Source organism: Castanea sativa, chromosome 3 (assembly GCF_040712315.1).
Source record: "Castanea sativa cultivar Marrone di Chiusa Pesio chromosome 3, ASM4071231v1".
Lineage (NCBI taxonomy): Eukaryota > Viridiplantae > Streptophyta > Magnoliopsida > Fagales > Fagaceae > Castanea > Castanea sativa.
Genome location: NC_134015.1, coordinates 1,447,154 through 1,469,069, shown reverse-complemented (window position 1 = coordinate 1,469,069; position 21,916 = coordinate 1,447,154). Strand labels below are relative to the sequence as shown.

Genomic DNA, 21,916 nt, shown 5'->3' with positions numbered 1-21,916 from the left:
TATGAGGTGCTACTGGAAAACTGGCGGCTTTACATAGAGTTTAGGGTAGTCATAGGACCACCTTGGCCTGGAAAAATAATAATTATTATGTACAAATTTTTAAAATATATAAATTTATCCTTAAAAAAACTTTGTGACAACCCTAATTTTTTTTTTTTTTTAGGCCCAACATTACTAAACTTTGGTCAAAATTAGGTAACAAATTTGGTTGTAAACTAAAGCTACAATTCTATTCAATATTTTTTTTATAGGTTGTGAATTTTAACAAATTCACCATTTAATTATATTTTCTTTTTATATTCTCCATATTTGCAAAGTTTTGAGAAAATCAAAGATCAATAATTATGTCATCAATCAAATATTTAAATTTCAAGTATTTATAGTCTAAAATTATATATAAAAAATAAGTTTATGAATCGAATAGTAAATAATATCCAATTGATATAAAACTTGACATGTGTTTTAAGAACATAAAGAAGATGTAATTCAACAGTTAGATTTACAAAATATGTTGTAATTTTAATTTGTTTAGTTAGAGTTGTAGCCTTGTACAATAACTTAGTTTGTAGCCAAATTTTATCCTTAAACTTTTATCCCCTTAACAATATATTAGGTCCTTACATAAAAAAAAAAAGTTCAAGAAAATTTTATTTCACTAAAATTTTAAAAAAAATGTAGCTTGTTATATTGATAATGAGACTATCACGTAACAATTCAAAATAAAAAAATAAAATTCTAGAAGGAAATTGTAAGACTTTATGTGTTTGCATGTGTATGTGTGTGTTTTTTTTTTTTCGTTAATATATAAAATTCTCTTTTTATTAGATTTTATATAATTTAAGTTTCTTAATGACCATCCTTAAAAAAAAAAAATTTGGAGCCGCCACTGTACTGGAAACTTATTATGCAAAAATTGAGAATAGTTTTATTTTCAATCCTTAATTTAATAGTACATACAATTTCTTTACCTGAAAAATAATTTTAGGAAAATTCTTGAACTTGATACAACTTCTGCTTATCTCATACCTTAGAGATATATTATACTGTTATTTAGTACCCTTTGTCCAGTGCTCATCAATATTAATAATGTCTATTTGCATATTTTGGGATCCAGGATGTTGTTTAAAGTTTACTCATGACTGCAGTGGAGGCTCAGCTGTTTGTAAAGCCAGCAAAGTAGAAGCATATTATGAACATGCTGACAAGCTCAAAAGTAAAAGGGGCTCCATATGATCAGCTCAAACTACTTTCTATCTTCTACAATGACCTTGCATGATGTGTTTCCAAAAGTTACGGACATTTACACCTCATATCCGATCTCATATGCACCTTTCATCGAAATCTCTTATTTGTAGAACAGAAAATGACTGGTTAAGAGTTGGTATGAGAAAGATCACTACTTTTTTTCTTTTCTTTTTGATATAATCTACGTAGTCCTGTTACAATCAAATCTGACTCAGGAAGAAGAGAATGATCTAATATAAACCATTCTCACTTTCATTTATGAAGCAATCAAACAATACCAAAAGCAAAAAAGTATAATATACATGTGCCAAAATCACCAGAATTGGTTTTCTTTTTTCTCTTTCCGTTTTTTCAGATCCTTATTACAAGGAATCTTTTAAAACTTTCTATTTAAAATTTACAAAAACCATATCACAAGTATGAATGTATGACCCTCTCTCTTTCTTGCATGTTTGCTTTCCGCCCCTACCTAGTCAGACAAGGAGCTTTTGATTCATTAATTTGAAAGAAGAGAAGCACCATAGATAATTCCACATGGGTTGTCCCTAGTCCCCACTCATGTTGTATATTCTAACTTAAGTCCGCAGAAAGAAGGAGCCGCTAGTAGCATTGGTTAAAAAGGCTAGTCAGCAGAAACAAGATCAGTCCACAAATAGGCCTAATTGGTTGGGACTGCTTTGCAGTATAAAATTTGTAATGCACTTGTACAGAGATCTCATTTGAATATGTGCCAATGCACACGCATGGTCCAGGCTCACCGCTCATGCATCCAATATGTGTGTTCCTTAATGTCTAGGAGACTGTGTCAACTCAACTCAGTCTCCAAGATCTATCATGCATGAATTTTTTATTTTTGCCTTGAGCTTGGGAATAAAAACATGGTAAAGTGCGAGAATATATGTTGGCTAGCAAGTTACTATTTGGAAAAGTTTGTGCAAAGTATCGCAGGGAAAAATGGTCATTTTCCATAATTTACAAATTGTCATTTTCTATAATTTACAAATTATGTGGCAAAATGTTCATATTTTTTGACAAAATCGAGTTATGTATAAAACTCGATGTCCTCAAAATCGAGTTATATGTATATTTTTAAGCGAAACTTGACATTATCAATGTTAAGTTTGAAAATTTAAGTGACAAAATATACATAAAACTCACACGACATTGCTAAAGTAGAGTTCTACTTGTAACTCAATTTTGTTAAAATTGAGTTTTAAAAACAAAAACATTTTGCTAAATAATTTTAAAACATGGGCATTTTGCTACATAATCTGTAAATTATGAACAAATGCTCTTTTTTTTGTCCAAGTATGACCTTGAACCCTAATTTAACTCTTCTGTGATTGACACTTTTTTTCACTAAAAGAAATGGAATTATGGTGGATATAAAAGGACAAGTTTTTACTCGGAAATTTATACAAGATAATAATCCCCACAACCCCCACCAAAAAACATAATAATAATAATAATTTACATGGTCTGTCAAGGACTTAAGGTCATGATAATGTCCATAAGCACGAGTAGATCTGTGATTTAACAGCGATGATGTGCCTTGTTATGGAATATTGTTTGTGTTGTACAAACTACAACTTATGTAAGGCTTCCAGAACTCCATCTAAAACAAAAAACAAACTTATCAAAGAAGGAATGCGGAAAGTAAAATGAATTTGAGGACTAATACCCGGAACACCTTTTTCCACCTGCAAAGTTGATATTAATTAGTTCTTGTAATGGTTTTTGCTTAGCTAAGCCCAATTGACTTTGTTATCCTCTTTAACAGTATCCAACCAACTTCAAATCCTTGTCCTCTTAGGATAGACCAAAAGGGTGCCCCACTACTGTCATCCTTCTAGACTAATATCGTTGTGTGTTTGTAAATTCATTGTGATTCTTTAATGATTGATGATTGAGAATAAAAAAAATAGATTCGGTTAATAGGTGCCCTACATTTGTTATTAAATTATTGTTAGAATGGTTATGTTTACAGGGGCTCTTAGGATAATTATTATAAACCATATTAGAAAAGTTGTTAACACCACTTTCATGAAAAACATAAAAAATAAAAAATAAACTGTCAGAAAAAATAATTGCTTTATCATTTTTCCATAAAATATTTCTAAAAATAGTTTCTAAACCAATGCTTTTAGGACATTCATTAACATTTTCCTTGTTAAAAAAGTTTTGATATAGAAAATAGAAAAAGTTGTCAAAATATTAACTGATTTTTTTCTATTTCTCATAAAGACTTTCCTAAATACTATTAGAACATCCATTTAACTTTTACCTAAAAAAATAACTTGAACAAAAGTTCAGTTATACCTAAAAAATAGTACGAGTTTGAAAAGTTATACATAAGCTAAATAAACTAAATAAGTTGAAAATAAGCTCAGGCGTATGATTTAAGGTTTTAAGCCAACTTTTGTGTTATAAGAAATTTCCTTTGTCAATCTGTACTACCATAAAGATGAGGCAATAAATTCTTTGCAATAATCGTGCAAGGTTAATCCAATAGGCCTCAAGCGTTTGGGTCAGCATTAAAATGTGATTTTTCTTTTTCTTTTTCTTGTTCAGAAATAGTAACTTCTAATATTCATTGTCTGATACTATAATGACAAATATAAGACAGACATAGAGAATATCTATGTGACTATGTGGGATTTTATGGATTAAAACTTTGATGTTCTTCCTTTTCTAAGATGCCTATATTATCAATAATCCCTGAAACCAAAACATGGCTAAAAGACAAGGCAATATGCAATATAACCCCTTACTGCAGTGCATGTGCTTGTACACGCATGTGCATATGGTTTGTCATTTGCCTAGTCAGGCTGCTTTAGATTTTGAGCTTATGGCTTTGGGAAAGATAAAGAAGCACAAAAAGCATAGTTGGACTTGATTCTTTACACTGTAATATTATTAGACAGAATATTTCCAACCCATCCTTCATGACAAAGTAACATCTTTTCTTTGTCATTACAACTTGGCCATCTTTCTTTTAACACTTTTATCCGTTCTCTCTTTTCACCTTTTATCTACTATACTTTTTCTCTTCACTCTCTCTAACGGCTTTTATTCCATTTCTATGCGCATTGTCCTTAAAACACTGCCATTATATGCATCTCCATAAAAATCCAATTGGGTCTCTTTCTAGTACCCAGAAACACATCTCACTAATATGGCTAAAGGAGCATCAAAATGCCTCTTCATTCTCTTCCTGTCACTCTTTACTATATGCTCTTCTGGTAAGTAACTACTACTACTCAAAAACCAGTATTTCTTTCTTGCAGTTTCCTGTGGAAAAAATCCAAGAAACATAGGCCCATTTTCTATGACCTTTTTTCTTTTCTGAGTTTGCTTTTGGTTTCTGAAATAAGTTAACAATTACTGGGGATTTGTGAAACTAGCTTACCGTACTAAGAACCCAAAGTTTGATCACAAAATTAGTAATCTCAATTTTGTTCAAATTAGCCTTTTGTGATGCTGGATATATATTATTATTCCTTCTGATTAATTTCTTGTTGCTATATTGGTTTATCAGTGTCAATTGCCTGCTTAAATTCACTATTAAGATGAATGTCAGGTCATATTTTGAGTGTCTTATTTCCCTCTTTATAGGAACTCTAGTAGGTTTCTCCTGTAAAGCAAGAGCAACTGCAACTTCATCACCTACTAGAACTATATCATTCCTGAAGCAAAACAAGGTCACCTTGTCTCAGATTCGGGTTTTTGCAGCAGACCATAAGGTTTTGAGCTCTCTATCTGACTCTGGTGTATCTGTTGATCTTTACTTAAGTAAATGTCTAGTTGGAAGTTCTGTTAATTCCAAGTCATCTGTTATTTCATGGCTGAAAACCCATGTTGTGAACTTTCTTCCACATGTTAACATTCATAGCATCATAATTAGGGGTGGCAGAGACTATTCGGGACAAATTCCACTACCAGTGGTTTTGTCAACCTTAAAATCAATCCATTCAGTCCTCAGTACCCTTCATCTAGAAAGTGAAGTAAGAGTCTCAGTAGCATTCCCATTGTCAATCTTAGAGAATTTGAATAGAGCACATGGACGAGACCTGCAAAGGATTTTTGGTTTTATCAAGAAGGTGAGGTCATATGTCATTGTTGAAGCTGGTATAGATGGACAATTAAGCATGGGAGATCAGTTTGTTCAGTCTATGATTGAAAGAGTCACCCTTGCCAGTTCTTTTCTCCCTGATGTTCCAATGGTTGTAACAATTAAGAGCCCTGCTGTTCCTAGTGCAACTGAAGTAGCCCAATTCACTGATAAGGTCACAAAGATTTTAGAAAACAACACTCAGATTAGAGAACAGGTAGTTGGTTTATTTGCAGAAGTATCATTCATGGAAGATTTTGCACAGAAGGAGCTCAAAAGGGAAGAGGAGCAGATCTTTCTGTCTCACCGCAGGGAACTCCTAAGCAAAACCAACCTCAAAACAACTTTACATGACACATTCCCACCAACTACAACCTTTCCCACAACTCCAATATCGACAACACCAGTCATCCCCCCTCCAGATAATCCTCCAACCGTTGTCACAGTTCCTACTACTAACCCTGTCACAATTACACCAAATAATCCTGGTGTTCCACCATTAACAGTTCCCTCCACCACACCCGTCACGGTACCCTCAACAAATCCTGAATATCCACCTGTACCAATCACCAATCCAGTAACAACTCCTAGCACGGTCCCAGTGTCACAACCAATAACTAATCCTGTAACAACTTATCCAGCCCCATCAGGAGCTGTTCCAGTAACTACCCCCGTCACAAACCCGGTAGCACCTCCTGCTCCTGTAACAACAAATGCTCCAGCAATTCCAGGACAAAGCTGGTGTATCGCCAGGAATGGAGCATTGGAGACAGCACTTCAATCAGCACTGGACTATGCATGCGGAATGGGAGGTGCAGACTGCTCACAAATCCAGCAGAGTGGCAGTTGTTACAATCCAAATACACTTCAAAACCATGCCTCATACGCATTCAACAGCTATTATCAAAAGAATCCAGTTCCAACTAGCTGTGACTTTGGAGGGTCAGCTATGATAGTTAATTCAAATCCAAGTAAGATCATCAGTTCCATTGATCATTTGATCTTTTGTATCTTGTAAAATATTTTTGACATATGCTTCACAAAATGAAATCATATCTGATACCAATTTGAATTTGTTAATAGGCACCGGTTCTTGCATTTTCCCATCATCATCAACATCATCATCACCAGCTGCAACAGCAACTCCAACACCAACGGCAACAACAATTCCAACACCAACACCAACAACATCATCACCACCAGATACAGGTGTATCAGGGTAATGTGTCAATGTTCTCATGTTTATGGAAACTTTTCATTACTACTAACACTGGAAGAATAACCTTTTAGATGTTTCTCTTTTATTATCTCTACTTGCAGCTCTGGTACTCCGCCTTCAGTGTTGAATACAAGCAACCCAGCTTCTGGTACCACAGTTTTCGGGTATGAAAACCCTCCTGCTGCAAACACAACAGCGTCCTTTTCCTATGGTTTACAACCCTTTGTTGGCTGCATCATTCTGATAACATCCTTTGTTACTGGAAAGATAGTTCTGGACATGTAGAGTTGCTACTTCTGCACAATGATGACTTAGTGTTCAGAGTTCTGGCTGTTCAATCCGTGTACAAATCCATGTTTGCAGAAAAGGAATTAGAGGTTAGTTTAACAAGGCAGAACTAGAACACCTACATCCTGCTATAATATTCACTGGCCTGCATGATCTTACCTGGGATCCAAACATGTTTGCTGCTGAATCTCAAATTTCTAATTGAAACATCACATGTTCCATATATTCAGTCAATGAATGAAGTAGGATGTATACTAGGAACTTTTGATCCTGTATATATGTTAGGATTTGTGGAGATTGTAGTTTTTGTGTGTAGGTGATTTTCAGACAAATTGAATAACCAAAGTGCTCCAAAAATTACTTGAGTCGTGTGGATCTAATTTAATTTTTATTGTTTACAGTTAATTTCACTAGATCTAACAGCAGTTCATTCAAATTACTTCACAGATCAAGTGTGTCCACTGGTTAATAAATTTTTAAGATAAGGTCATGTTTCAACATTTTACAGAATTTAAATGGCTTGCAATTTACACATCAATAGGATATAAATGTTCGGTTTTAAATTTGGCCAATAGCATAGCATGGAAAGCTATCATTTAGATGGCAAAATTTTGAAAGGAAAAATTTTCAAAGGAACCTAAAACTATTTTAGACCATCTATTAGCTAGACTTGTATTTATCTGTGTAATATTGTCGAACAAATTAGAGCCCTTCAATTATTCTTGGGATGCAATGTGCCACAAGTTTTTATGCTAACATAAACTTTTTTTTTAATTGATAAGTTACATAGGCCTCTGCCTTAGTCTGTGTTTAGTGTTATATTTTATTCACAACCGATCTCAAGCCCAAAAAAGAGTAGAAGAATTGTGGTAAGTTAATAGTCAACATAAAACTTAATTACACTACTATGAACCCATGAGCCCATCCTTATCTTTTTTTCTTTTCTTTTTCTTTTTTACAAAAGGAGCATATACAATTATAGGATTTAATTGACTGCTTTTCATCAAATCAACTTTTCAATTTAGGAATGAACCGTTTAAACAGCAAGCCCACCTTTAAGATGCTATTTCATTTCCCTGTGTTGTTAGGCATAACACTCTATCAAAAACTAGTGTAGAAGGAATAAGCATTACACAAATTAGTCAAAAAGTACATCATAGTTGTCCAAGACAAAATGATAGAAAGTGAAAAACCAAAGCATTGTGAGCCATGTGCACTGACTGTTTTTAAGGAAATTTTATCCCGTCTTTCATGCATCGGATGCCAATCATACTAACGAAATATTTTGACTTTTGGCAATAAAATGATCCATGAAACTCATCATCAATTGAAGCTCCTACAGATTTGAGATTCCATTACCAACATAATCCACCATTGTCAAAATTAAGCAAATTGTTTAATTGCTGACATTTTAAACAAGAATTCAACCACCCTGCAAGAACTGGCCAGAATTGCAAGCAGTCAGTCATTATCATGCTTGGCAGCCAATGAACCACTAAAAGAAAAACTAATATAGCATGTCTAGTCAGAGTACATGATGAATCCCTCAAATATGACAATGCCATACATAGATTCAATTCATGGCACAACTAATTCAACATAAAAGAAACACAGCAAAAAAGGCATATTCTCAGCTACAACTACATAAGAAAGAGAAACTCTACAATGCGCATTTCTACAAGGAAAATGTCCTCCGCAACTTTCCCTAAACTTCACAGCTACAAAAGGTATCGGATTCTTTATACACATGAACTTGATAACACATTGCTTTCATCTCTTTGAAAAGACCACCAAGATCACCATTGACATGGAAACAACGATCTTGAAGCCAGAAGATTCCCAGAAATTTTGTTTCTCACCACCCATAGCTGCACTTTGTTGTTTTGCTGCCAACTGATCTCTGAGTTCTTTTAGGGCTTTGTCCCTTCGCTCTCCCATCTGTTGATGAAAGAAGTAAGCCAAGAGGACTAGGAAAGGAATACGGGAATCTCAAATTTATGGAAGTGACCATTATTTATGAAGTTCGAGCAGGTTGAACGTTTTTAAGTAACTCAAATTTATGGAAGTGACCATTATTTATGAAGTTCAAGCGGGTTGAATGTTTTTAAGTTACTCAAAACTAGATATTGATGAACTGGCCTATTGAAAGTGGTCTCTATCATCAGGGTAAAATAAGGCTGTTGCATTCCACCATGGGCCTTTCTACAAGGAATAGCATATCAGAGGCCACTTAAACCATAATGGGGTGCACACCATTTAGTTGACTAGGACCTGACCTGAGTAGCTCATTGTTAGAAAAGGGGAGCCACCCTAAAAAGGGTGTGGTTCATCTTGTTAATGGGAAACCTATGTGTTCTGTAAACGGGCACAAAATAAACTTGCATGCATAAGGTTTGTGATTGACAAACCATAGAATGATGAAGAGAACATTACCCTTTGGAGCTTTCGGGTCTGGGAACGAGATTCCTGGAGGCAGAATTCTAATTTCAACACCCTCTTTTTCAGTTCCTGGTCAGCTCGACGTTGCTTCTCTAACTGTTTTTCAAAACAGGTTTAATTGCATAAACAAACAAGAAATTTTAACCTTAAAGAAGTGTAGCACTAAGATTGTGAACAAATGAACAGGTATTATAGAGGCAACTGAAGGTGAATGTACCTGTGACTCCAATTCCTTGGTCTTGTGTTTCCAGTGAGCAGACATTATCTTGATTTCATCCTTCAGTTTTGCTATTTCTTCATCCTTAACAACCAAAAGCTTATTAATTTTATCAACATTCTTGGGAGATACTTCATCTAATAATTTCCTCAGTTCACAATCCTTGCTTGCTCCAGATTTTGAAATAGCTTGCATAATATCATGTTCAATTCTCAAAACATCATCTTTAAGTTGCTTTTGGGAAGATTCCCTTGCTTGAAGATCCCTCTGCAGATTATCTAATTGATCTCCTAACCTGCTTATACGATCCTCATGTGCTTTTAGTGAACTATTCTTCTCATCTAATTCCTTTATAAGTACTAAACACTGGAGCTGTGCTGATTGAGCTGATTCAGCACTTGCATCTGCAGTTGCTCGAGTGGCTGAAAGCTGAGATCTAAGATCATCCAAGTCCTTAAGGTACTGTCCCATTAAAAACTTACAATTAGGATTATTGAATCACAAATAATGGGAGACAACCAAGATCAAACTAGAATACATAATGAATTGAATATGATTATATTGCAAAGCAATAACTGTTGCTAAAGATATTTAAATATAATTAATGAGATTGCATAATAATTGAATAAATAAATACTAACATAATTGGATCATTAGAAAATAAATGCCCTTAAATATGCTCGGCAATACAACAAACCAACTGGCAGATAAGGTCCCAAAACCTTTATAAGAACTTATTAACTGGAAGACATCTAGTTTTAAATATTTCCCAAATTTGTTCAAGTTACAGGATGAAATATGACATGAAATGTGCATGATCAGAAAATGCTAAATAATTTTGGTAGCAACTAGGACAAGGTTTTCACATAAAGATATATTTTTCACTTCCACTACAAAAAGCTTAGCCTTTTGTTTGTTCAATAATAATATAAAATAAAATAAAAAAAGCCCGCCATTTTTGTCACAACCATGTAGCCAGTCCACATTCAACTTAAAGTCATAACATAAAGAGAAGTGTTACGTCCACAACATTTTCAAAACAAATCATAGGTGATAAGTAATTATTGGTTCTAATTTGAATCTGCAACTTAAATCACTTTTTTGCCCGCTTATAACAATCCACCACTTAAATTTTTTTGTGAAAATGTTATGAGCATAGCATTTCTCTAACATAAATCATATCTAAATAAGAGTGGATGCCTGGAAGGATTCAAAACATAAGGCTCTTTTGTTGCAAATTAAACCATTTCCTGAAAAACATAAAAAGTGATACATAACTCGTTCAAACACAAAGACTAATAAAAATCGTTACATCGTTACATCATTCATTTATGAATTATGACTTTTACTGGTTACTAGTCTTTCAGTAACATTACTTAATTTAGGGTTTGAAATGCAGAACCTTCTCCGGTGCTCATTAAATAATAATACTTTTAGCTTTTCTATTTAGGCCATACCATGGCATAACATTACACATTTATATAGCACACTTTAATAATTATGTAATAAATAACAGAGAAAGTTTAAGACACATCCATAACGTAATAATTTCAGATGTTAAAACTGACGAATAACCCGTAAGTTTTTCAATTTTTCTTTTGCAATAGAAAGGCATACCACATTTCAAAAGGCTAAAGTTCATATGAACTTTTTCTCTAAGGGCTTGCTCAGTTATAGCAATATTCCAAATTAAGGGCAGAATTTTATCTTTTTTTACTTCAGAAACAATGTTTGCTAATTTATTGAGTGAGTTGCAGACAAATGCTAGTAATTTTTGCTTTGATAAATTCCAAAATTAATAACCAATGTCAGATAAATTTATCATCCACAATTTGCTCGGCAGAAACAATGAAACATGCAGGGGGAAATCGCAAATATATTTAGCATGAAACCATCACCAATACTTTGTTGCTTCAACTTTTATAGAAAGTAGGTGGCTGTGAAAAGGTTATATCTAGAATTCAATACACGTCATTATGGAAAATCAAATATAGCCATGAAAGCAAATAGACAAGCAAATGATTGACCATCAACTTTATAAGGGCGGGTTAAACTAGTTTCATTAAATTTCAGTCTGCCTATCTATACAAGTTTTCATTAAGAAATGGGTCTCCAGCACATGTATCACCAAAGTGTCAGATTCATAAATCAAATTTGAATTTTAAAAAAATAATTATGATGAGTTTGAAGTTTGATTTATGAAATTTCCTCATTTTCCTTATGTTCACATCTATATCTGATCCATAGCGACAAAAAACGTCTTAAATCAATAAATCATTCTAGCTAATAGCTACAAATAAAGGAAAACAGTTACATAATATCAAAACACTTGGTTACTTGGTCACTTTTCCTCTAATGGGCTCCGCCACAATAACAAACAGGAAAAAATCAAAAAGCATCCCAAATAGATGCGCATAAGAAGTGGGGTTTATGTGATTATTTCAAAGCAGAAAAATAGTAAAAACCAAATAAATAATGCACAAGATCAACTCAAGCAAAGAAACGCAAAAATGACCATAATTAGTGAATGATGACCTAAGTTCAAGGCTCCACCAAAAAGCTAAATCATTTTAAATCAACTAATCACAAAATTTAAAAAAATGGTATATGAGTGGGACCTTCTCAGCAGTAGTTGCTGAAGCTTGTAGCTGTGCATTCCTCTCTTCCAATCTCTTCTGCAATGTATCAATCTCTCCCTCCATGTCCCTAGCTTTTGTCTCAGCTTCCTATGTGAAACAAACCCACCAAACAAAAAATCACTCAATCCCAACAAAAAAATTTCAAACCCCATATGACCCCACTTAGCAAAAACTACCAAAAAGAGTAATGATTATTGACTCTCAAAGTTCCAAACCATTATCATATTCAAAGCTAACAAAAAGAACAAAGAGTTACAAAAAATCACATGCCTGTCTTGTTAGAGATTCTTTAACATAGGATTGCTCCTGAGATGCCAACCGGCTCCGAACCTCCTTCAACTCCGCCGCCAATGACACCACGTTCCGCCGGAAACTCTGCTTCTTCTCATTCAAGTCCTTTAACAAAGGATCAATATCTCTAGCTGACGCAGCTGATGATGACACTGCCGCCGCCGCCGCCACAGACGAAGATGGTTTCTCCACAATTGACATGAGAATTATAAGCTCTTTGTTTAACAAGCTGTGGCTGTGGCTGTGACTTTGTGTTGTGAAAGATCTGGTATTTTGAGCATGCACTGAATCAAGTCTATGGCCCTTCAAGTACAAGCTAATTTAATCTTCCACACCTCTGCATGTGAAAATATTAGTTGTGCATTAAATTTTGAGAGGTCCCCAAGAAATGGGTATTTAAAAAATTCACAGAGAAATAAATGAAAGCTTAAAGAAGCGATAACTTGGAAAGTACTGAAAAGGGTTTGACAAAGTTTATGTACAAAATTCAAATTTTAAAAGTCAATTCAAAGTGATTTTCATTTTCTCTTGGAAAACTAGCCTAATAAAATTTCAATCACCCATTTTCTTGAGAAAATCTAATCCAAAAAAAACTAAATAAATAAAGGTCGCCAATTTTTTCTGGCACATATAATAAACACATACATGCAGAGCTCCACCTCAACTTTTATTGAGAGAGAGAGAGAGAGAGAGAGAGAGAAAAAAAAAATGTTAGAGAGAGACTCACTCCAAACTCCAAAGGCCTGTCAACCTCACCTCAATAACTTAGACAAAAATAAAGGCACAAGCTTTTAGAGGAAGAAAAGACACTAAACCAAATGGGTAATCTCAGATTTGAAATTAACCAAAAAGAAAAAAAAAAAATTCAAACTTTGAAGCTGATATAAAAACTAACCCTCCTCTGCAAATTTTCTCAGGAAATTTTGAACTCCAAGAAAAAGATTTAAGAAGCTGATCTAAGACCAAAACATAAGAAAACGTCGTCTTTGGCTCTCTTACGTTACTACTCCCACACATGAAGGACACCATGGTTTCATAAGCAACATGTTGCTTAACAAAACCAACCACTTAAAAATCAATCAATCAAAATAAACACACAGAGAGACTGTGTGTGTGTGTGTGTGTGAGAGAGAGAGAGAGAGAGAGAGAGAGAGAAATACCATATTTTGAGCAGAACCCATTTCAAGAAACATCATTCAGAGCCAGAAAATGACTTGAGCTTATCTGGACTCTCTCTGTCTTCAAATTTTCATCTACTTCTTCTAGCTGTTTAATGAGAGCTTGACCAAAACGCTAAAATAACGTTAGTCTGATAGTCATATAATCAAAAGGCGCAGATTCAGGCTCTCATGCTTCTCATCACACGATCCAGAAATGGAAAGACTAATCACCAGTAGACTAGTAGTTGTCTCCCATTTGAATTTGTAATACTACCTAATATTACTCACACACCGTTAATTTTGGTGTTTTATTTATTAAATATTTATTATTAGTTATAAAAATTAAAAACTGGGTTTTTATTTTTGCAAATATTCTATTTATTTTTGCTATTATTCATAATCGAACTATACATTTTACTATTATTTATGAGTTTTATTATACTATTTCAATTAATTTTTATATTTATTTACAATACTTTCAGTAAAAGAATTTAATTCCAACAAAATAAGCGGATTCGAAATAGACCCTTAATATAAGAGAGGTGCTACGTCCACAACATTTTTACAACAAATTATAGGTGGTTAGTTGTTATTGGTTCAAATTTGAACCTAACACTAAGATTACTTTATTTTTACAACAAATTATAGGTGGTTAGTTGTTATTGGTTCAAATTTGAACATAACACTGAGATTACTTTTTTGCCCCAACAATAACAACCAGTAACATCTTGCCACTTAGGATTTGTTGTAAAAATGTTGTGGATATATCATTTCTTTAATTATAAAAATTAAAAACTGGGTTTTTATTTTTTTTTGTTTAATTATTATTTAAGTGTATCTAGTTTTGTCTTTAGTGTGAGAGTTCCCTGTGTTTAAGCGACATGTCTTTACTCGGAGACAGTGAGTTGTTTAGGTTCGGAGTGTCCGAGTCTTGGGTTTGTGAGTCTGACGAGTTCCGAGGCTATTTTGGATTTTGATTCGTTTTGAGTCTCAGCGCGGCAAATCCAAATTTTGGGGGTCGGCCAATGGGGTTTGGACGCGTGGTTGAGTGGTGACCGTACGATTTTGTATTTTGGGACCATTGTGGCGGGATTTGATTGTTTGGGTTGAGGCTCGGATTCTGTGATGGGCCTTTGATTTAGTGCCTTGTTTTTTTGTTACCTTTTCGGCCTTTGTTTGTTTTGAGAGAATTTTAAAAAATATAAGAATAGAAAACTCTAGACACAAAAATTTTAAATTGGTGATTTTTTTTATTATTATTACAAAGGAAGAAGAACAAGGATTTGAATGAAGTTCGTTTTTATTAGAAACATAAAGAGACATAAGTTAAGTTATAAGGTTTTTGGTATGTAAAGATGTTGTGCTACTTTTAACTTGATATCTCGATAAGTTGTAAAATAAATTACAAAAAAGATCATTGAAATTGTTAAAATTGTTGAGTAATTGAGTGATTAAAAGAGAAACGACAAAAAATAAAGAGTGAAATCAAGAAATTAGCATGGTTCAGCCAAATGGCTTTTATTTACTACAACAAACTGAATATAGAGTTTATATATTAAAGAATCATAAACTATCTTAAGATTAGTTTGCTTACTCTATAAGTACATGAACCTACAATAAGTTTGGACATCTCTAGCATAAATATTTGTAAAGTTATCAAGTTTATCCTTTCATCTATTTTTGTTAACTTCATTTAAGGTCATACCAATTTTTTAACATATCATATCATCACTTCACAACTAAATTGATTATTTAATGTGGGTGGAGGATGTTATTGTCAGTGTGGGTGGAGGATGTTTCACCACGCCCATTTGATGTACTCTTTGCCGACTTTGGCTGATTTTTTATAAAAGTAGTAATCCTCGTTCTCAAAAAAACAAATTTGGTTATTTAATGCTTTTAATGACTAAATTGCAAATTTATAAGTTTGAGTGAAGGATCCCATACGTATTTTAACCAAGTAATTTTGAATAAGATTTTTTTTACAAATGTTAATATATTTCGTGATATATTTTTTGAGATAATGCATTTCATGATATTGATGGTTAGATGTATTTATTAGGGTAAAATAGAAAGCTGACCCCCTAACTTTTTTCAGATTTCATTTCAGTCCTCTAACTTTCAAGATTATTCAATTAAAGCTTTTCTATCAACTTTTGTTATACGTTGTGGTTAATTTTTAAATTTTATAAATTTTTCTTCAAATTTTTTTAATTAAAAAAATTCAATTAATGATTGAAATATTTTTCAATATTTTTTTTTCAAAAAATTTTAACAAAAAGGTCTTAATTGAATAAATCTGAAAGTTAGAGGACTGAAATGAACGAAAGCAAAGTTAGAGGGCTAGTTTTGCATTTTAGCCTATGTGTATTTGGATGCCGCTTATTTTGCTAAAAACTAAAAACTTATTGCTGAAACAATAAAAATAATAATTTATGGGTTACTGTTCACTGCTGAATATACTGTACATTTGTCTTAATGCACTATTCATATCCTATAAACAGTGCAAGAGATGCTGGTTTGAAAAAAAAAAAAAAAAAGGCAAAAACACCAGATGTGAGGAGCAAAACGCTATCCAAACAAGGCTTATTTATTAATGTGCGGTGGTATAACAAAACGATTTTTATTGTAATATATTCATATTGGCATGACAACTTAGTGTATAATAATTCCTTTTAATATATAATGAACTGTAAAAATTTAGCAGGAAAGTAATTAATAAGATTACCACTTCAATTAATTTTTTAATGAAAACAATGTTATGATATTTATTAGTGGATGACTACAAGTTGCTTAAAGTCATTGCAACTATATGATTAGGATGTCAACTTGTCAAGTTATTATCAATTGTCAATTTGTCATCCTCCTATTGGATCAAATTTGAAAGCCGTTTAGTGGACACAATTAGAAGATAGAATAAAACAAATGTTATTTTAAATGCACATACATACCTAACAATTTTATTTGCTTTGGTTTAATTGGCAAAGGAAAAGAGCCGCCAGAATATTAGAGGAGGAAACGAAGCATGCATGTTCTTCTTTCAATTTTCAAAGAGGAAAAGAAGCAGAGAAGGACATGTCTTAGCACTTAGGGTCTGTTTAGATACCGTTTATTGCTGAAAACTGAAAATACTGTAGCAAAATAATTTTTAGATGTGTGAATAGTGCCGTGGAATCTAGTTTTAACTTAAAATTTGCTGAATTCCGTACTTATGGATCCTGTGAACAGTGCACGAGACTTACAAGAAAAACGTCAAACGCTAAACGTTCAGTTTTCAGCAACATCCAAACTCACACTTAGCACCATTTTTTAAAAATAATTTAATAATTATACTAAATAGAGAAGGAAATGTCTGTATTAAAAATATTAAGAAGTGTCGACAACCTTTTATTCATTAATCTTTCTTAGGAATTAGGATCATATGTTGGAATCAGTTAATTGGTGGATTTAGATTACACATATATGTTAGAAGGCGAAGTAATGGCTGCCATGTTAGAAAAGATCTTGAAGCCTCCCATCAGTTGAGATTTTAGAGCTGTTGGCAGCAAGGCGTGCAGTGGATTTGACTGTCGAGACAAGTTTTCACCAAGCAGTCATTGAGGGGGACGTTGAGTATGTCGTTAAGGGTCCGGTTGGATGTAGCTGAAAACTGAAAAACACTGTAGTAAAATAATTTTTTAATGTGTAAATAGTATTGCAGGACCCATTTTTAATAAAAAAAATTGCTGAAAAAGTATGTGAACAGTGCATGCACAGTACGCGCATAGTGCCTGTCCCCTACAGCAAAAACGAAAAGAAAGAAAAAAAAAAAAGCGCTGGAAACGCTGAACGCTAAACGCGTTCAGCTGGATCCAAACGCCCTCTAAGTCTCTGCATAGTGGTAGTATGGAATTTACACAGTGTGGTCACATTATAAAAGACATTTTGTCTTAGGAAAACTCTTTTCAGAGTTTATCTTTCTCTTATGTTGTTAAACAAGATAATGTCGTAGCTTATGCCTTACTCCAGAGAGCAAGACTTTCTTTTCATCTTCAAGCTTAGATGGAGTTTGTTCATCCTAATGTATTTTCTTTTTTAAGTAGGGACGTTCCCAATTCATGATTAATAAAGTAGAATATCCTTTCTTCTCAAAAAAAAAAAAATTACATATATATAGTACTAGCAATTAAAAAAAAACGTATATAGTACTATACAAAATGCAGGCATTAATTAAGCACTAATATCTCACTTATAAAAATGAACCATGAGTTTTTAACATACATTTTTTTTTTGTAAACAAAGTAAAAGGCCTACATACATTTATTATTAGGTGTTCATGCAGTGTTATTATTCTGCATGCCCCCAACAACTAATCACAGCTCACGAGCTAATTAAACTCAATTTATTTAACTAATTAATAAGCCCTTATTGTCAGAGATTTGTGGTTAGGGTGTCGTTATCAAATAGTAGAAAACTAAGACCATCTCTATTAATTCCATAGACTATAGACTATAAATGTGCAGATGCCCAATTTCTTTGCTAATCCATGCACATGCCGCTACGCGGAATAATATATGAAAAACTTCGTCATTGTTGACTTTGCTATATAAATTCATCCACATGTATTCAAGAATTAATGTGTAACCAGCCTAGCCGCTCAATATTATTATACGAGAAACTCAAGGTTTTTTTTTTTTTTTTTGAGAGAGAGAGAGAGAGAGAGAGAGAGAAATAGTTTCAATCTATGGCATCCGCTCCTGATGACAGATTTTTATCATCAAACCAAGATACTAATTGGTTTCTGGTGTAAATGGGGATTGAACTTTAGATCTCTTATTAAGCCAAAAAAAAAAAATTTATTAAGATTTTTCTACTTTTTTATAATTATAATTTGAGTCAACTGTTTTCTTCTTGATATAATCAATTGGTGTTAGTGGGTGATACACATGGGCCAATACTTGTATTCTCAATTAGTCCATTTTATATCAAATATGGGTTAGGTTTAAGTCATTTGTTAAAATTACATTTTTATATTGGGATTCAAGTAATACTCTTCTCATAATGTCATCCTTTATGGTGTCCTATATATATGTGTGGGGGGGGGGGGGGGGTGTCAAATCCACTTTCTCTCTCCCCCACTTACTAATTATCTCCAAAAAAAATTGTTCTATATATAACTTTTAATTAAATTGCTCAATTGGTAAAAAAAAGTTGTCGCATGGTAAGAGATTTGGATTCAAATCCCACTTACACCAAAAACTAATTGAAGTCTTGGCCTAGTGATAAAAAGCAATTATCATAGAACAAATTTCATATATTGAATTTTATTTATAAAAAGAATTAGTATTTTGAAAAATCTATCATTTGATTATATATCCTTAAATACTTATTATGTAAATCTACCATTCAATCCAAAAATCATATTAGCTAGTAGATTTTTGTTAGATTTTTAAAAAGTATATTAAAAAAAAAACCCCATAAAATTAAACCTTACTTAAGTAAATTCTTAATTTCAAAATTATTTTGATACATATTCAAAGGCAGAGCCAAGGGGGTTGAGGAGGGACAACTGCCCCCCTGACTCCTAAAAAACCTCATGAGTATTAGTCGTATATAGAACCCCTTAAATGCTTTGCCCCCTCTAACCTAAAGAAAAAAAAAAAACAAAAAGCAATTCCTACTTAAAAAAGAAAAAAAAAAATTGACACTAAAAAAAGTGGAAAATTTACACAGCATGGAGGCATTCACAACACTTTATTTCACTTTTTAACCAAAACTAGCATCACTTATGTTTTAAAAAACTTTTATTTTCTCCTAAGATTTATAGCATTCATAGCAACTCATGCAAAATTTCTATCTATTTTAGTATAAGTATCTACTTTTTCAATTTTACATACTCACTTTTCAAAACACCGCACATTAGATTATCTAATTTACACTATATTTCATTAAAATATCAATTTCTATTGATGTTTTAAATTGTTTTTCTTTTTTCACACACAATAACAACCATCCACTTTCTACCTCCATTCTTGAGATACGTAAAGAAAGAATATATAACTAAATATAAAATGAATAGTATCAATATAAATTTACATAGTTACTGTATATGCAGATTGATGTGGGTCAATTTTAAGCAAAATTGTGTAAATTCTATACTTTTTTCTATTATACACGGACTATTTAAAGCACTTTGTGGCTCTACATCTACAACAAAGCATTTTTAGTGAGAAAAAAAAGCTTGATATATAATTATCTGGCCCATATAGATTTTGATTAATTGCTGCACTAATCAAACAACAATTAACCATATTAATGAACAAAGTTGGGAAAATGAAAAATCAGATTGCATGGCTTGAGTCTCTGAATATTAATAATTTAATGTGTCACATTGTTACTGTATTATGAAAGTTGCAAATACATAGGTAGTTGAAAAGCAACTATCCTAACTAGGAAGAAATGGAAATGGAAGCATCAAAAAGTGAAAACATTGCATTACAAAAGTTAAACGGTAGTTGCATAGAAGTTGAACATACTTAATACACCATAAATAAGGCCACAATAGAAAAGCTTCCCTTATGGCAAGATTTGACTTCTTAAAGAGGTCTAGATGATAATAAAAGTACAACATGAAACCAATAGGCTTCAATATATATATATATATATATATATATATATATATATATATATATATATATATATATATATATATATATATATATTTTGGAGAGAGTTTTATCATCAAACCAAGACACCAATCAATTTTTGATATAAACGGGAATTGAACCTCAGACCTCTCATTTAATCATTACAGACTTTACTAGTTGAGTTAACTGAAACCCACATACTTCAATATTTACTTTTATCAATGTTGGACAAATTAATGTTAATTTATTTCATGTATTTAAATTAATCTCTTGTTTTGGTTGTTATTTGATAGTATAATTTTTTATGATAATTATGGTTGCTTACAATGTTTTATATGGATTTTTTAATTTTTTTAATATTTTCTTTAAATCTTGCCCCTCTTACTTAAAATCTTGGCTTCATCATTGTATATATTTGATATTCATGATCTAATAAAATTTTATATAAATATTGTTATGATGTTTTGATGGTCATCTGATTGATTCTGAATGATATAAATTTTTTTTTTCAAGTTAAGGTGCGTTTGGATACTATTTATTTTGCTAAAAATTAGAAAAAAAAATGTCGGTTACTGTTCACACTAAAAAACACTGTTCATATGCATTGATGCACTGTTCATGTCCCATGAACAGTGCACCAAGAGCTGGTCCAAAAAAATGGCTAAAACGCAAAACATCCAAACATGGACGTGATCCAAACGCTCACTTAATATCATTATGATAGTTGGTCCCAATCAAGAAGCACAGAGCTGCGCGCTGTTGAGATGTATGGTCACAAAAAAAAAATACACATATTATAAGTTGGTTGGAGCCATGTGGCAATACAAGACGAAAGTTCTACAATCTACACGGAACATCTAATTAAATCCAATATTTAATTCAATATTGAATCCCATTGATTTTTTTTTATTCCAAATATAATATCCTAAAATTGCCCATAAATAAAGGCTCTTCATGTGAGAAAAGAATATACTTAGGGTCTATTTGGATACTGCTTATTCTTGAAAACTGAAAACACTATAGTAAAATAATTTTTAAATGTGTGAATAGTACCGTGTGACCCATTTTTAAAGTTTTTTTTTTGTTGAATAAAGTACGTGCGGATCCTGTGAATAGTGCACGGGACCCACTGTAGCCATGGATCCCACATTTGAAAACGTGAAACACAGACGTAAGAGACTTTCATCACAATCCAAACGGATACTTAGAGAAACGCCATACTAACTCTCTACCAAAAAGAAGAGATCTCTAAGTTCCTAAAGAGCACTCTTGCTCTTTCAAGATCAAAGTCATTCATTTTTTTTTTTTTTTTTTTGAGAATTAAGTCATTCATATTCTCTTAAATTGAAGTAGGAATTTTCTTTCAACTTCCACTTGACTTAGCTTGAGATCAAGTCAACAACCCTCGACATTGAGTCAAGTACTTCCATATACACATCTAGCAAGATGATTTCAAGAAATTATTAAAGATTTTGGGTTGTAAAGTGTATTGGAGATCAAATTAAATGAATTTCTAATATTCTTTCTTTCAAAGAATTATATAGATAATTGTACTCAAATTCATGCATATCAATACAAAATCAATTATTCGTCATCTTGTGATTCCACGTGAAATTTGTGTGTATGTGTACATTAAAATTAACAAGGAGTTGGGCAAAGTATAATTTTAATTCAACCATTA

The 21,916-nt window shown here is 32.5% G+C and overlaps 2 protein-coding genes across 5 annotated transcripts; one reads left to right on the top strand and one right to left on the bottom strand.

Moving 5' to 3' along the window:
- Positions 1–4,294: 4,294 nt before the first annotated feature.
- On the top strand, positions 4,295–7,228 carry LOC142626840 (uncharacterized). Its single transcript, XM_075800548.1, has 4 exons — positions 4,295–4,487; positions 4,861–6,327; positions 6,440–6,575; positions 6,677–7,228. The coding sequence occupies exons 1-4, from the start codon at positions 4,421–4,423 to the stop codon at positions 6,858–6,860; spliced, it is 1,854 nt and encodes a 617-aa protein (XP_075656663.1). The 5' UTR covers positions 4,295–4,420; the 3' UTR covers positions 6,861–7,228.
- Positions 7,229–8,353: 1,125 nt separating this feature from the next.
- Positions 8,354–13,858, bottom strand: LOC142629409 (nuclear envelope-associated protein 2-like). 4 transcript variants are annotated; one of them, XM_075803388.1, is made up of 6 exons: positions 13,610–13,858; positions 12,425–12,786; positions 12,138–12,241; positions 9,520–9,981; positions 9,297–9,398; positions 8,354–8,801 (listed from the first exon to the last, which is right to left on the bottom strand). In XM_075803388.1, exons 2-6 carry the CDS (start codon positions 12,648–12,650, stop codon positions 8,634–8,636), a joined length of 1,062 nt encoding a protein of 353 aa, XP_075659503.1. In that variant the 5' UTR covers positions 12,651–12,786; positions 13,610–13,858; the 3' UTR covers positions 8,354–8,633. The 4 variants fall into 4 exon arrangements, with proteins under 4 accessions (XP_075659503.1, XP_075659506.1, XP_075659504.1 ...); XM_075803391.1 differs by having other exon boundaries at positions 12,138–12,245; positions 12,429–12,786; XM_075803389.1 differs by lacking the exon at positions 13,610–13,858 and adding an exon at positions 13,177–13,578.
- Positions 13,859–21,916: the final 8,058 nt, after the last annotated feature.